Source organism: Malurus melanocephalus, unplaced genomic scaffold (genome assembly GCF_030028575.1).
Source record: "Malurus melanocephalus ecotype Western Australia unplaced genomic scaffold, MMel_1.1 scaffold_300, whole genome shotgun sequence".
Lineage (NCBI taxonomy): Eukaryota > Metazoa > Chordata > Aves > Passeriformes > Maluridae > Malurus > Malurus melanocephalus.
Window position 1 is genome coordinate 765,642 of NW_026623532.1, and position 17,163 is coordinate 782,804.

At 37.0% G+C, this 17,163-nt stretch overlaps 1 protein-coding gene across 3 annotated transcripts in view; it reads left to right on the top strand.

Moving 5' to 3' along the window:
* UBP1 (upstream binding protein 1) overlaps window positions 1–16,794 on the top strand; it is a 35,290-nt gene extending 18,496 nt beyond the window's left edge. The window contains exons 6-16 of one of the 3 annotated variants that reach the window (XM_057377127.1): window positions 383–535; window positions 697–807; window positions 1,365–1,472; window positions 8,074–8,177; window positions 8,845–8,899; window positions 9,091–9,181; window positions 10,464–10,554; window positions 11,198–11,304; window positions 12,640–12,782; window positions 13,371–13,422; window positions 14,137–16,794. In XM_057377127.1, the coding sequence (XP_057233110.1) occupies window positions 383–535; window positions 697–807; window positions 1,365–1,472; window positions 8,074–8,177; window positions 8,845–8,899; window positions 9,091–9,181; window positions 10,464–10,554; window positions 11,198–11,304; window positions 12,640–12,782; window positions 13,371–13,422; window positions 14,137–14,174 (1,053 nt within the window). In that variant the 3' untranslated portion in view covers window positions 14,175–16,794. Of the gene's footprint in view, window positions 1–382; window positions 536–696; window positions 808–1,364; window positions 1,473–8,073; window positions 8,178–8,844; window positions 8,900–9,087; window positions 9,182–10,463; window positions 10,555–11,197; window positions 11,305–12,639; window positions 12,783–13,370; window positions 13,423–14,136 lie in introns of all 3 variants that reach the window. The other 2 variants (XM_057377126.1, XM_057377128.1) reach the window with 2 other exon arrangements.
* The last annotated feature ends 369 nt before the right edge of the window (window positions 16,795–17,163 follow it).

The following is a 17,163-nucleotide window of genomic DNA, read 5'->3' on the forward strand; positions in this document are numbered from 1 at the left end:
TTGGCTTAAAATTCCATAAGGAACCAAAAAGAATTGGGAGCACTGTCCAGTGAGATTCTTCATAATTCCTTCTGCTCTGATTTTCTCATTTGATATCCTTAAGGGGTTTTTATAGCTTATGAACCAGTCTTCATTCTGATGCAGYACCTGAAGCAATTACATACTGATTAAAAGGTCTATTGATTTTTAAAGGAGTTGGACATATTTGAAAATACCCTGAGATGAGGCTGCATGAGATGAAAACTCTTTCAGTCAATGACCTTTTATGGCTTTGCTAATATTTATTATGAGAAACTTCATGTGATGTGGGTAACATATGAAAAMGTTCACATCTGAAATGCTTCTGAGAGTCCTTTTTGTTTGGTCATTGGTTTTTTTTCAGGTACATTGTATCAGCACTGAATTTACCCCTCGTAAACACGGAGGAGAGAAAGGGGTTCCTTTTAGGATTCAGGTTGACACGTTTAAACAGACTGAAAATGGAGAGTATACAGATCATCTGCATTCAGCCAGTTGTCAAATCAAAGTTTTTAAGGTAAGAGTAGAAAACAGATTCTCAAGTCTCTAAGTGAAGCTCTCATAAAGATATGGCAAACCTATATATTACTGCTTGTAATGCTTCACATCTGAGATCAGATTTCAGTTACAAAACCAATTTCCACTTGTGTTCATGTTCACATAACTATTTGTTTTTAGCCCAAAGGAGCAGACAGAAAACAGAAAACAGACAGAGAAAAGATGGAAAAGCGAACTGCACATGAAAAAGAAAAGTATCAGCCTTCATATGACACCACAGTTCTTACAGAGGTAACAAAATAAAATTGCATCTGCTSACTGAGTAGAAAATACATACATAGAGCACATTACTTAGCTGTAATCTTGAAAGGGTTGGGGAAGAATTAGTTCTCCATAAAAATAAGCTTTTTGTTTGACAGACCTGTCCAGCAAGCAGCAACATTAAATKTAAAGTTTTTGTTTAGTAAACATGGATTTAGATACTCAATAGATGGTTGTATTAAAACACATTTAATTTTGAGCACTGTTTGACTGACTGTACTGACCCCTGGAGCAAGACTTTTGATACAAATTTCAAAATCTTGCAACTGAAAAACAAAAAAAAAAAAAAAAAAAAGAGGGGGGACTCTAAAGTTTAATTATCAAATTTGAGCTTCAAAGTCTATTTTTCAGAGATTACTGAATTTAAGGCCAGAGCCTCAGTAGGTTTTTTTTATTTAAACATCAGTGAGTTCTTTGCAATTTTCTAAGTATTTCAGTTTTAAAAAGGCTTTTAGATAAAAGGCTTTTAGATCTTTCCTCACTGTATAATGAAAAGAAATTGATCCACATCTTTGGTGTTTGTCCAGATGAGGCTTGAGCCTATAATTGAAGATGCAGTTGAACATGAGCAGAAAAAGTCCAGCAAGCGGACTTTGCCAGCAGACTACGGTGATTCTCTGGCAAAGCGAGGCAGTGTAAGGGACTTCTGCTTACCTTTTGATTATGCAAGATACCTTGTGCAGTGTTAGATATAGGAGAATCTTCCATTATATAAAGTAAAAATACTTTTGATTGCCGTGTCTTAATTTTATTCATTTTTATGTATACCAATTGTTCCTTGTTTGTTTCTAGCAAAGGAATCCTTCCTAAATCTAACACTTAAACTGTTGCAGAGGATCTATTTAACTTAAAAGTCAAGAACTTTCAGTTTATATGACTTTAAATGAAATAGGTTTTTGCTTTTCTGTACATGTGTAATCAGTGGAAGTAAAACCAGTGAAATTTAGTGGTTTGTTCCTATTTGTACTTACATGCAATGGAAGTTTTCACATACATCAGTATTTTAAAAAAGCCACATCATGTTGCAGTGGTTGTTAGTGATTTTTCCTTTAGCCATCTACATACTGTGCTCCAAGCAGGTTTAATGCCGTTCAGAAGAGTCRGCTCATTTTTGTGACCTGTTAACTCTATATGTGCACCTCAGAAGGAATCTAACMTGTATCCTGTGCCCTGACATATGTCCTATGCAGTTGTCCTGCCAAGGGTTAGCATTTTAGATTTCTTAAATGCTTCTCCTTAAGAGAAACAACTCTGCATCTTCCATTTGGCAAGTTTAAATGTCAGTTAATAATGTAACTGTGGAAGACAATTATTTGACTGTTCTTTGAACAGGCATAGTGTGCTAAAGCTCTTCCCCAGCAGTACTGTAGCAATGACTATCTGACTCCTGTCCCTCAGGTGTGATTTGGTTTGTATTTATGATCTGTGAAAGTAATGTATAAAGTTTTATATTTAGCTTATAAAATACTTCAGTGTATGCCTCTTGTTGTTTATAACCCATGTAACTGTGTGGGAAGAAACAAGCAATATTAGTTGAGTTCTTTGAAGGATATTTGGATTTTTTGTTTTGTGCACCCAAAACTATTGTATGCACTGAGCTCTCTGAAATTACCTTCTTCTATTCTTGGCTGTTGGTTTTTTGGTTTCTGTTCTTTTAAGGTGCACCTTTAGGATTCTTTGGCAGTGCATTCTTTTACTTGTTCCAGCTGGTCCTGGGGGAGAGGCAGGAGAAAACAGGCTTTTATCACTTTCGCTTATAAAGCATCTTTTGAAGCTTCTCTTTGGAGACATTTCTGTGTTTTTCTCTTCTTCTGCTGTTRCAGCTATTTCACTGAATGATTGTTGCTTATAGGGAGAATAATAAAGGTATTTTTAACAGATAGGACAAATCCACTACCCAGAGTAGGGCAAACTGTAGCTACATCATTCCCTACAAGTTGTCTAACCTTTCCTAAACAATCTCTTGGAATACTAAGCTTCTATGAATGGAAGTATTACCTTAATTGTAGTGAAGAAAAGCTTAGGTAGGACAGTACTGGATTTCTGATGCCTTTCCCAAAGCACACAAAGGATAATGACCACAGCCTGTTGTGAACAGCTGTTATATACATCTTTCCACTTAATTGTGCTGCTGAATATTCCTGTTTTGCATTTRCCCATAATAAAATGCTCAGTTTTAATTTGCTCAGTTTGTTAAACCATGTTGAATTTTACCCATGTAAGATGAAATCCTTTCATCTTAACTTGGTTTTGTTTGCAGATTTAAACACATGGTATTTCCATCATTACATTGATTTTTATCATTAGCAAAATTATTAGAAATTGCAAAGCCCTTAGAATATATCAAGAAACACTATTTTTTCTGTATTTRTAGTGAAATCTCGGTAATTGCTATGCACTCAGTGCTGGTATTAGCTATAGAAGTTGAATGTAAAACTTGTTTGCTTGACCTAGAAAAGGAATATCTGATCTACATCTCGAAGGCAAATTCATCGACCTTTTTCTTTTGTCACCAGACTGGCTTATTCTTACGGGCCCTGTAAATATGGACAAGGATGATAAATGTTTCTACTTARAGCTGTTCTGTCCTTGCAAATCTGTCTTCCCAAATGTGGCCATCAGAAGCTTTGGCTGTTTCTAGACTTCCCTCAGACGTGCAGATTAAGTGTTCCATATGTGCAGTACCATGGTCACAGAGGTGCTGAGACACAAAAAGTGAAGACCTGTGTCCCTACATTTAAGTATGAGATTGACACTCTTACACATGTTATGCGTTTGTGTATTGTGGATCTTGTTGCTTCATATGTCCTGTAGGAACTCTGTTACAGAAAAAAACTCCAACCAAACCAGAATTGTTTGCAATGTACTTTAATAGATGSCCTCAAGACTCCTTGACTGTTCGTTAGTGCTGTTCCTAGTTGCCTAGAAATATTTTTACCTTTTATTGAGTTTCAGAAATTAATGTTGATTCAATCTGTAGTTCTCCTCCTTTTTAAAACTGAATTCTTGCTACATCTTCTTGCTACATCTGCATCCTTTTCATTCCTTGATTTTTGCATCTCATTTTGTTTGTTGTCTTTTTAATTTTACCCCTCCAAGATTCTGTTCTTCTATTTGTTAGATATTTCCATTTTTGTTTCTTTTATTTTTTCTCTCCTATGTGATTATTTCCAGCTCAGTCACAGTTGGATTTGGACAGATTGGTTTTTTACTGTGCTTCCTTCAGGAAACATTGAATCTAATATTTCTTTCCAGTCTAATTTGTATGGGTTTCTAACACAATGCAAGGAGTTTGGTGAAGCTTCCTTTTGAATGGTCATTTTTCTCTGCTCTCCTGTCCTTRCAAAGAACCCAGAGGGTTTTTTTTCTAACTACCCATCATTCCCTTATCACTTCTGAAAATAGGAATGCCATCTAGATAAGGTTTTCCATTACTTCTTTGAATTCAGCTGATGTATCAAAATTCAGTACAGTCACTGTAGTTTCTGCAGTGTTTATCTCAGTATTGTCTCAGTATCAGGCAAGACATATAGTTAAACTGCTTGTTGGACTCTTCTTCACATTCTGAAGGGTTAACTTTTTCTGTAGATGTAAAAGGCTGCAATTTAACCTTGCCTTCTGGACCTCAGAGTGGTTGTTTATGTGCAGGTGACCTTCTTTCAGGGGCCATTTTGGGAAGGAGGTGCTTTGTTTTCCTCTCTCTCAGTATATAAAAGTTGGTCCTTATGTAATGAGGAAGGAAAAAAACCCACCAGTTTCTTTCCCCTGCTTCGAATTTGTAAAAGCAGGAAAATTTGTATTCTTGTAGTTGTGCCTTCGTTGTTTTTTTATGTCTGCAGTGTTTTGCTTGATTTTTATATTAGTGTATATTATATGTCATAAGCTGGAATATATACACTACAGTTTGATTAAACTTGGTCAARTAGTTATTTTTTGCAGATAGAGCTGATTATAGAGCACAAGGAAGTTAAAAGACYTCCAGGTATAGACCTTGAAATAAATTGGAACTTTAGGTTGTGGACATGAAAGAATGAAAAAGCCCTATACCATRTATAAGAAAATTGATGCTTTGTTCTCCAAGGAGGTGCTGTGTGCCCAAGTATATATTAAGTCTAACTTGGAGAACAAATTAGACTTACTGTATTTTGATTTTGTATTTTGTTTCCATGTTAATTTGATATTTGAATACAACATGGAGTTCTTTGCCAAGGTTCAGTTTTACTGTCTTGTAAGGTATGAATTTGGACAGATTCTRGTATACTGGAAGTAGGAAGGGATATTACATTAATCCGTGGCTTAGAGTAACTTGCGATTTTGCAATTCCTCTGCAGTTAGGAATGTCCTGAGTTTAAATGCTAATATATCCAACTAAATGCTAATATATCCACCTAAATCTGATAAGTTGTACTTAGAAAGATTTCTTATCTTTCTTTTTAACTCTGTAAAACTTAATTCATGGCCTATAYTGAAGGCTTTTAAACATCTGAAACCAAAATGGTTTTATTCTGAATTAATCCACATTTGGAAATAAGACATAGTTTCTGGAATATAGTAGCATCAGCAGCAGCTAGTAATGGAGGGCAGTTAGTCTTGATACCTCAAAAACATGGTCTTGGTAAATTCATCAGTGTGTATGAATTGTTTATTACAGGTAAAGATACAATGCCAAACATCTTTCTGTTCTGTGATGGCTTTTTACAGAGCTGAATGCTCCCTTGTGACAGGTGACATTCTCTCCTGTGTTTGGGTCCATTGGTCAGGAATTTCTGTATTAGTATCATTACCTTCCTGAATGTCATTTGGTTAACTGAAATTTGGTTTAGGATTGTAATAAATATCCTGACTAATCAGACCACAAGGATGAAGTCCAGAGTTCTGTCCCTGACAGTGACAATGGCAGGTGCTTTTTTAAGGAGACAGTGCCACTTTCTGTGATCCATTCCCCTTATAACCTCCCCCCCCACACACAATCCAGCATCATTAGAAAATCATTAGATGTTAGAAAACACATCCTTGCTTTGTAATGTTAATGGATTTGGTGGCTAGGCATTTGCTTAATCCAGTTTGTGGAGTGCAGGACATTTGCACATGGGAGTGATTCCGAAAGCATAATCAGCTCAGGTTAATTGCTGGAAGACTTTCTTGTTCCTTGAACCTTTCAGAATTAAGTATCTCAGTGCTCAAATACTCCCTTTTCCYTCCACAACCTGTAAGACAGAAAAAAGGAGAACAGAGGCAATAGGTATGTTGCCGTAGTATTACACTTACTATTTATTTTTCCTTTTTAGCCAACCTGTTCAGTCTTAGTGGATAGTTAGTGGTCATTTTGCTGGAATAGGAGACAAGGTAGGAAAATATGTTTATGGTAGAAGAAAGGCTACTTGCTTTGGGTTGGGATTTTATTTTTCTAAGTACTTCACATCTGTTTCTTCCTGGATTTAAACCCAGATTTTTTTTTGTGAAGAACTCTTGCTGGGTTTGAAGGACAGAAACATTGACTGCAGTACATACCTTGGAAATGGCTCAGAAGTTGTTCTCTTGMACCAGTGCATTCTTCTCTGCACCTGAATTCAAATATATGGTGACTAGACTTCTGTAAGGGAATGGTGGGTAAGAATGTGGTGCTTGCATCTGTATCTCCACATAAACATCTTGGATTAAAATTTAGGAASAGAATGTCAGAAAATGAAAGAATTYTMATTTTGATTTCAGAATATTTCAGAACAACAGTTGACATTATTATGTTGAGCTTTTCTCTTAAAATTATGGCTTTGGACCACATATTTAGRGAATGAAGGCTACATGTAATTACCTGATGTAAAGTAATATCCTTGAGGTTAACATTAAAATGAGCTTGAGGAGACAACAGGTGGGAATATACAGAACTGGAGGAGGAATGTCTCACCCTAAGAGACATTCAGGTCATAGAGGAGGATGCTCTGTGTGGGAGCACTGCTTGTAGCCCAAAGGGTGGCTTTGACCATGTAATCAAAGACTCTGGACACTGTGSCTAACAAAAATGCTGGTTTGAGTCAAATTTCAGATAAAGAATGTTCCTCATTTTTAATTTACATGCAGGACTAATTTATTTTAATTCCATGTGCCATGCTGGGGAACTTGCCATCTTATGCTGACAAGTGAAGATTGGTGTCCAGCGCAGAAACGTTGTTAACTCTCTTAGAGCAGGTGGAACTTGGTGTTGCACTGAACTGTTTGCCTTATTTAGCAGAAAGATCTTTCCACACAAAATCGTTRAAGCAAGTTTCCATTGATATCAAGTCATACTTGTTCCCCTCCTCCTTCTTCCTCCCTTCTAACAAGGCTCTGATTTAAATCTGCGAATTCCTTACAAGATATTTAGCTGGTACATGATAYTGTAAACCCTCATTGTCTTAACAGGCATGGTCTTAGCTTACTTGATCTTGGGCTACTYGCTTGTTTTAATCATGTCTTTGAACATACCAAAACCTGTTCGGTTTTTGTTTTTCATTAAAGTACTGGATTTTTAATACTGTTGGAAGCACTAGAAGGTAGCCTTGTTTTGAAAAGCTTTATCATGATAATTTTAAAAAATACCCAAAAAAAGACTGACAAAATTGGACAGCTGCCTTATCGTATAAGGCACTTGCAATGACCTAATTTTGTGTAAAAAATTCCAATTTACCAAGCAGTTCAGAAAAATCAGTCCATGTAAGTAAGCATAATTTTAGTCCTGGAGTAAATAATTGAAAATCTGCACAATATTTCTGCAGAAAATTCTATTTGTATTTAATTGCTCTCAGATACATTCAGTATATCCACAAGGTGCATCCAAATTCATAACTTTACTTACTATTATAGAACACTTTTTGTCTTGTCATTATCCCTSCAGTTTAAACAGCCCTTTCATCACATGCAGGATAAAAGACATTTTTTTCCAGCAGATGGCTGGGGGTTGGTTGTTTTTGGTTTAAACTGAATAATCTGTGCAGGTCTTCTGTCACTTTCACCAATAATACCTTCTTTTTTTTAAACAGAAGGCATTATAAATATGAGTCTTTATAAAAGAACWACATAAAACAGAACTGATTTTTATCTGGAATGTCTGCATGTAATGTGTGGGATAGAGGGAGTCTTTATTTGGAATTGCAAATTGGAATACTCTGCGGATAAAACTCGCTTTAAATGAAAGAAGTGTGCATCAGAATAAAAAATGTATTGTCAAGAGAAACTCAAGTTTTAATTCTTTATCTTCAGTGCTCACCATGGCCTGATGCTCCTACAACATTTGTCAACAACAGTCCTACTCCTGCTCCAACTTTTACCTCTGCTCAGCATAACACTTACAGTGTCCCAGACAGGTAGGTTTCTATTCTGTAGCTCCATTAAAGGCAACATTTTAATCAGGCTTATTCAAAATGTTTTCTGAGTAAATCCAACTGTGTTCTGTTTCCACTTGGGAATTGGGACATTGTTTTGACCTATATATTTCTTCTACGGTGACATTTGTATCGCATGGTTCAGTAATAAAGTAGTTACTTCTGCCTCACCATTTTCTTTCTTACTATACATTTTTAAAAGTTTCTTGTCCTTTGTCATATAGCAAATACTTCACCTTTTAAGTATTGTAATTTAGTCCTTGTCTATGGAAACTATTTTTAGCTTTTTTTCTGTAAGAGCAGTCTTCATTTCCCTCATACACAGTATAATTTGCAAGAAAAASCCCCAACAAATACCTTCAAAAGCTTTTCAATAAAAATTGCATTGGTGAAAACATTTTTTATTAAGCCATTTATTAAACTACTCTAACCAAACTTGCACTTCATCCAAACATTATTTCCAGTGGTATGGTCTAGTCCATGTCCTGTGGAATGGTCTTTCTCTGAAGTTTAACTAGTTTCAATGTTTTATTTCTTTCAGTTGTGATGTTTGTCATTTTGGGAATGTTTCAAGTTACTTTTCAACAATGTTTAAATATTTTGGTTTGTAGAATTCTAGTAATACTTTTTTTTGTTGTTTAATTTGTAGCAATTCTTCTTCCCCAAATCATCAAGGAGATGGAACCTCTCAAGGGTCAGGAGATGTGAGTGTTTGCTTTCTAGTATTGATCATGATTGTATTTGTACAGCTGTGTCAGAATATTTGATTTAACTTTGAAAGTAATAGGTGCTAAGAAAGTGTTGAACTGAGGGAGATTTTATTTTTAATGGCTTGGGTTTTGTTTGGCTTTTGTAGTATCCAAATTATCGTATCCCATCTTGTTTCTTACAGCAGCTTCATCCTTCAGCCACAATCCAGGAAACTCAGCARTGGTTGCTCAAGAATAGGTTCTCTGCCTATACAAGGCTTTTTTCAAATTTCTCAGGTATCTGTAGTTWACTTTTTTTCTGTCTCTGTGTTACTGAGCAATTTCTGTGTGGAAGAAGTTCTCTAAGAACAATATGGCATACATATTTATATGTATTTATTTTCTAATTTGCTTGTTAAAAAGCAGTGCAGTTCCCACTGCATGTGTGGGCACAGGACATGGCAATAGAAGCACTGTGTGGAGCAATGTTTTGCTGTTTGCTTCCTCAGTCTTCCATGGAATTGTGCAAAGGGTGGCAGGACATGAAACACACCATAAGTAAAATGCCTTTTTTCGGTCACACATGATGGGRACAATAATGTGAACGATGCCAGCTCTCTGCCTCTTAGCTTAGCTCGTGCTTCTGTCAGGATTCCCTTTGGACCAGGCTTCTTCTCTGGGAAGGTTTATTTTGCTGCTGGTGGTTAGTTTTTGACCTATGCTTCTTGTGTGAGGGTTGCTAAGCTTTCTCAGTGAACTTTAGTACCAAATTTCTGACAAAGACTCTTGGAAAACTTCTCTTCTTTTTCATTATTATCTTTATAAAAGTCAAGTACTAGCTGGGTGACTTTTTTTTTAAGCATGAGGTATGGGAAATGTGGCTTTTATAGTACTACCTCAGGTCTGGGTTTTTTTTATTATAGTATTTAAGCTCTGTGATAAATGATTTTTGCTGGCTTTTACTTGTGCATTCCTGGATAGTCTGCGGGATATTTTCATGAATAAAGACTTTTTTTCCTGTTTTCCCACTCATCTATTACAGTGACTGATATTTCAGAGTTTTGTTTTGTTGACACTCGTGCTGCTTGTCAGAAGAATCTTTCTTCCCATTTTTTGCTGCAGCAGCACCTTCTATATATAAGTACATTGTCATAACTTAAGTGCACAAAGGAAGTGATGGATATGTTGAATGYCTGGGATAATTCATTGAGTGACAGACCATGGGGTATTTTTGCTCTGTACTTTGCATGCATTCAAAWTACACTGCCCTGGGTGCCAGCAAAAATCATTGTTTGTCTGTAGAACAGTCATCTCTCTCCAAAATAATGGTGTGCCTTGCAGACTCATACTGTTTCTAAAGCTGTAAATGCCGTAAAGTGTACTCGCCACGTTTGGAAAAGAGGTTGCTTTATTCAGCACTCTCTAGAGCATGGTCTGAATTTTACTTACTCCTGTTTCCCAAATTCCATTTTTGTTTTGGTTAAGCTTGTTACTCTTGGTTTAAATGAACGTACAGTTAATTTTAGAAAGAATTGATGTGCTGCAGTAATCTTCATTAAATTCTCATGTGTTTGTCCAGGTGCTGATTTATTAAAGCTGACAAGAGAGGATCTGGTACAAATCTGTGGTCCGGCCGATGGAATTCGGCTGTATAATGCACTGAAATCCAGGTGATGTGCTGACCCTGAGCCTGAGTGGGTTTGGTTGGGGGATTCTGGAACTGGGAGGTTTGGCACGTTATTGTCAGGATGGGCCTTGGTGCCTGTGTGATCTGCCTCAGGAGTTGGCAGCAGAAAGTTGAAAACTCTCCTGCTGTGCATGCCTTCAGGGCAGGCCCAGGTGAGGTGCAGGTGGGCTGTAGGGCTGCACCAGTGTTGTTTGGCCCTGCCAGTTTCTTGGATACAGATGGATTTGTTGCTAAGATGTAAAATGGTCCATTAACAACCTGAGGCTTTTTGAGGTTACAGGTGTTGAGTGCTAGCACAGGTGGCATCTTTGGGGGTGTCTGATTCTGTCTGAAATGGGTGTTTGTTACCACTGGCCCTTCTGGAAGAATTGCCGTTGTTACTCAGTCCTGTTCCAGGAGTCGAATGAGCAGCATTCTGATGAGCTCTGAATGAATTGAAATTTGTTGAAATGCAGCAGCATCTGAGAGACCACTTACTTAGAGATTAATTGAATGTTTTGGGGTCAATGAAAGAAGGCACGTGAAGTGTATGGGTTAGCATAAAAATCWACAGTTGTGGCATAGCAGCTTCTGTATTTCCAGGGCACACAGCCTTTCRTGTGATGTGTGATTTCCTTGGCTTGCAGGTCTGTTAGGCCCCGTTTAACCATCTACGTGTGCCAGGAGCCACTACAGAGCATACAACTGGAACAACAGGACGCAGGCGGTGGAGATAGCAACGGTGCAATATACGGTACAGCACGTGCTGCTCACAGCACACCACACCTGGGGCTCAAATCTATAAAACAAGATAGGTGTGGGAAGAAAAAACAAAGCGAAGAGGCTTAATTGCTGTTTCTACTGTACAAAGTTGTGTCACAGTGGTATCGCTACAGAGCGAACAGAAAGAAACKAAGACCTCTCATGGTTCAGTCATTGAGTATTTTCACTTTGAGTTATTATATTACAGTTTGGTAAAACTGTAGTCACAGGGTAGTGAATTAAGGAGCTCTGGAATCAGCTGTGCATGTTGTTACAGACAAGGTAGCAACCATATAAATGCAGGTGCATGCAAAAGCTACATGCAAATAAAACAATTCTTTTCCATTTTCTATTAGATCTTCTTGTAATTTTCTGTGCAACTGAACTAAAACTGTGGAGTCCGGACATGGAAAAATAGCCAAGTGGTGAATTGGCTCTGGTATATTTTCCTGACAGACAGCAGTTGATTCAACACAGATGGGAATATAACTGTTTATTCATAAATTCATGTCACAATTAAGAGAATGGAGCTATTTGAAATTATTCTTTTCTTGCTCTTGGTTTTGAGAGACCACTCTTCCCAGCTGAAATCTGTACAGGCTACTGCAATAGTGCTTGTATATTTTCCATGCAGGTGGAGGAGGATCTGTAAACAAAATACTGCTGCTGTCAAATACATGTTTTCCCTCAGGATCCAGAAGAATGTGTAAACTTGGAGTTGCCAAGGGCTTCTAGCACTGTTAAATAAAGCTATAGAACTGTAAATACAGCATCAAACTGAACAGCTGCTTTGCCTTACCATTCTGTTTGCTGTGTTGCGCTCCCACTCCTCAGCTCTGAGGTGATCTGTAGGATGGTCAGAGAGTTGCAAAAGGCTTTATTTACCAAAAAAAAACCAAAATGTCCATCTATATTTAAAGCAACAGCATAGGCATGTGWGTGGGGTGTAGGTATTACCTGATTCTTTTGAGACTGCTCAAAATTACTTCCAAAACCATCTTTTGGGGGACTCTCTAAAAATCCATTTTTAAGTCAGTTTGACATGATTGCGCCTTTTTGTGCAGGATACAGGAAAAAATAAGGAAGCTGCCTTCAGTCTCAGAGCAAATAGAAGCCTCCCCCTTGTCAGAGTGGTGTTTATGACTTTTCCTTGAAAGAGAAGACAGAGCAGTTTATGCTTTTAGTGAGAACAGGGAGAGAGTAAACTGGAAGTTTTAGGTTTTAAAATTTTTGAAGGCCTGGAGTATAAACAAATTCAGATTTTTATTTATACAGTTATTGTTATCCACTAGTACCATGCTTATGTAAATGATTTTTTTTCTTGTAGTTTATCATGCAATCTACTTAGAGGAGATGGCAGCCTCAGAAGTCACACGCAAGCTTGCTTTGGCATTTAATATTCCTTTGCATCAGATCAACCAAGTTTACAGACAGGGTCCCACAGGCATCCACATTCTTGTTAGTGATCAGGTAATTGAAATTTTATTTTCTTGGCATTTTATTTATGACTTGGGAGTAGAGGATTTTCTTATGCTTGCCTTTTTATTACTGTTTTTTCTGTTTGATAATGCAACCCTAGTATTTTCTGACATATAGAGTATTTTTTCCTTTACATTAAAATGAGCAGGATTCTTTAAATGTGATTCTTCCTCTGCCTAGCTAAACTGAGATTGAGGAGACAGAGGCAACAGGTTTATATAGTTCTGAGATGCTGCAGTAATTATTTTATATATATTTATTTTGAGCACACCCAAAGGCAGGGAGCATTTAAACACTGCTGAACTCTGCTTATTTGAGTGTCTRCTCCACAGAGTTCCAAAAACACAGCCAGCAGTAATAGGTTCCCAACTGGTTGTCACAAGAGTAAAACATAGTATTTTGATAGTAATCAATTTTATTTTGGTGTATATCTGTCACTTACGGAACAAAAACAAAAATACAGATTTGCTCAAAAAAGGCTGTGTTTAATATCAGGGTWGTTGAGAGTTGTTCTTGTTTTGCTTTGTTTTTTGATTGGTCATACACCAAAGGGTTTTGAACCTTTTTTTTTTTTTGTAGATGGTTCAAAACTTTCAAGATGAGAGTTGTTTCTTATTCACCACAATAAAAGGTATGTTGTCTTTTCTTTCCTGACCATCTAAAACTTGTTTATTCTAGCAAGGAGCCTTCTTTAAAAATAATTAAAGATCTGCACACACAGCGGCAGAAAATATTCCAGAGTTCTTCATTTCCTCGCCAGATTTCAGCCTCTGTGCTCAGGCTTTTCTCCAAGYTTTCAGGATTCACTAACAAACTTYACTTAAAATTCAGTCAGCCATTACTGGAAAGTGATGCTAGCAAATAATTTTGCGAATGGTAAAGTTTCAAAACAAGTTTAAAAAAAAATTAAATCCTAGCAATAGTACTTCTGAAGTTCAGAAACTGAATGTTAACCAAGTTCTGAGAGTCTGCAGAATTGAGCATAACATTCTGTTCTTTCCCTGCTAGTCAATAATCATCTTCAGTGGGCTGTTGTTGACTCCCACACTTCCTTAGAAGTCCAGTTTATTTCTGGTACAAGGTGCCAGCAARTGGTTCTAATCAGTGGACAACTTTGACTCTGGGCAGACTTTACCTACAGAAACTGTCCCAGCTTTGGAGGTCCAATTACAAATCATTAATCATAACATTTCTGTTTAGCACAAGTRGGAAATTTTTAAGAGCTGTTTTTGTTTTAGATTAGTTGTATTTTCAAAACTAAGTCCACAGTTGGGTGTTTTGATGCACTGTGTTGTATTTCTGTGGTTCTGTTCAAGACAGACTGACATTTCCTTCTTGTTTTCAGCTGAAAATGGAGAAGGCTTCCATATAATTCTGAAGTGACATCACACACTTGCTAGACCGATACTCCAACGCAGAATGAAGTCCTGCCTAAAGATTATGAAGATCATTCAAAACCTTAGGATCTAACTTCACTGTATAAGATGTTTCATATTGAAAACACAAAATGACCTTTCTAATGAGCTGTTTGATAGGTGAACTTTCTTATCACTGCCATAGCTAAGTGTCCTCATRAGAGGTATAATGCCATGACAGCTTCTGTACAGGCATGGAAGACAATGTAAGCAAAGGTGCTTGCCCTTCACTGAAATAAGGCAAACAATGGCCAGTAGATACAGTTTATAGAAGCGAAGCAGTGCTGCTTTTCTATTATCTGTATCCAGTTGGAGATGAATGTAAACTTATTTTGGGGCATTTACCTTTTTGTGCCAGTTTGTCTATTACGTGCTTGTACCTTACGCTGGTTTTATTTTTTGATGTTAGCAGAGCACATGCTAATCTGTGTGGAGATGAGTAGTTAAGGTGATAGTGATCAGGTTGTCAGGTCTTTGAGAGTAAAGCTGTCAATACAGCTTCACGTGTAAATTGTGTATAAGAGTATATGTAAGAAGTGTAAATGCCAGAACAGGGCTTTTAAGAAGCCCAAGACAGATGCAATATATGCATGCAGCAAACTGCATTATCAGTAGTACCTTATTGGAGGGATTAATATAAATCCTATGGGGTACCAAGTAATCGTGTTTTGCTTTAATGAATTTAATGGAAAAGAATTGCCTATGCATCCTTTATGTTTAGTTTCCTAGGTTCTCTGCAGAGCACTGCTGCAGTTTAACTCTTTGCTTGTAAAATTGTGGGTTTAAAAATACTGGCAGTGAGAGGAGGTKGGGTTTTCAGTGGAATTATGCTGATGAGGGAAGATGACCCACTGGCACCACAGGGCTGTCATAGCTTTCAGCAGCATTGAATAAATTGCTTGAGAAACACTAAATATACACCCTGTAAGTCTCCTTCCCAGCAGGTGAATGCCCTGCTGGAGTTCCTATTCTGGACAAATCTCTCCTTATCTTTTCTTCTGACCTTCCTGCACCCTCCATCCATCCATACTGTACACCTGTTACAGTGCCTCTTCCCTAYGACCAAATATTCACTTTTCTCTGAAACAGGCAATGTGCTTTCTCGGTATTTTGGATGTATTGTAAAGTCATGGCACAACATTAAATTTCAACTGGTTAGGTACTTAGAGGGGAATATTTCCAAAGGTATTAGGTGACAGTTGGAGAGCTGTCATTCTGTGCCTTTGGAAAGTTCCACCTTGATCTCTGGCTTAAAAGCTTGAGAATAGTTGTTTGCTTTTTATGCTGTGGTGTTCCATGTACACCAATACTACAGCATGTAAAAAAGCAACTTTGATTTTTTTCATTTCCCCTTTCATAACTGGCTCAAGTGCTTAGCAGAAAAGCTTCTAAAAGCTGTAGCATTTTGAAAATTTAAATTCATCGGACCTAGACGTTTTTTTCCTATTTTTGTTTTTTTTTCTGCACTGAAAGTAAAATTTTATGTACTTAAACATTTCTGCCTATAAGTTTTCATCTTTGGGTATTGTTTGGTCCTAGTATTTTCCTGAACTGACACTTGTGTCTTTTTAGCTCACACCATATTCAAATCCAAATGTTTTATAAAAGTGGAAAAATCCTTGATTGGAAAGTATCCAAATATCTAATTTTAAAGAATATTGAAAGTTGTACAGTAGTTTGTCCAGCTCACTTGAAATTGGAATTAAATTATGGCACCAGCAAATGGCTTTTGTTTTTTAATAAGATGTACACATTTCAATTTAAGTATAATAAATGTTTTTCAATAATTTTGTAAATGTGCTTTTCTTTTGGTTTACTTCTTTGTTTCCCACACCCACATTAGACATAGTCCATTAAGATTCAGAATAATTGCAGGACCTGCCCTAGCAAGAATGGTAGGTCAAGGTAAGGAAGGGAAGTAAACCAGCCCTGGTAGTATATCCGATACACAGTGAATTCACATGGATCTTCTGCTTCTAGTAGAAACCTTGCTTAGATGCGAAATAATTCCAAGAAATTCAAGTTTGACATCAGCTGATTGTTTATTTAAGTGTCCTATATCAGAGTAGGTTCCATTTTTTTTGTACATCTTCAATGCAATAGACTTACAAGGTTCATTGTGTTCTTAGAAAAAAAAATGAGCCAACAGAAGGCAACACATCTTGACATATGGGTACCAATGACTTCCCTGGTACAGTTGAGAATAAAATCTGGTTAAAACTCTCATTACACCAGCAGTGTCTTAATGGAACTCTATAATTGTAACAGCACTCCACTACTGTGCAAAAGAAGCCCAGATTGGCTTACTTTATAGYAGTAAAGAAATCCATGTACTGTAGTCTAAGATAGAATTTAACCCCACAGCTGAGGTCTTTAGTTTACTGTCCCCATCCTCTGAGTCAKGAACACAACCCAGCCACTGCTGGCTGTGGAAGTTCATGTTCACACTCACTCCTCTTCAGAAGTAGTTTAAAGTTTGCAGGGGGAAAATTGCAGTACTATCCAGTAGTAGCTTTTCCAACTGTTTTTTAATTTTCAGTAAACACAGGCCCAGAACTCTTTAAAACACACATACACACACACACACACAATCAAACTTACACAAAAAAAGCTTTCTGAACTGTCGAGTAGTTTCTCTCAGGTAATTAAATTGCTTAATATAAAAAAGTTTATCTAATTGTCTAGCACTGAAAAACTAAAGATGAAAGCATGGCCTTAAGAGTTGATACATAGATTTTTATCATTATTATCATTCAGAAGTTGACAGTTTCTTAACCAAATGTGAAGAGTTTGGCTTTCTACATTTGCAAACCACAGGTTTGGTTTGGTTCAACTCCTGCCTACAGACTGATGAGCACATATGCTTGTCCCTAAAATGGGTGGGACAAATAGAATTCCTTGCTTCATCCTGTTTTCTGTAGCTGAACCTGTTTTCCATTCATCTGTAGAAAAGCATG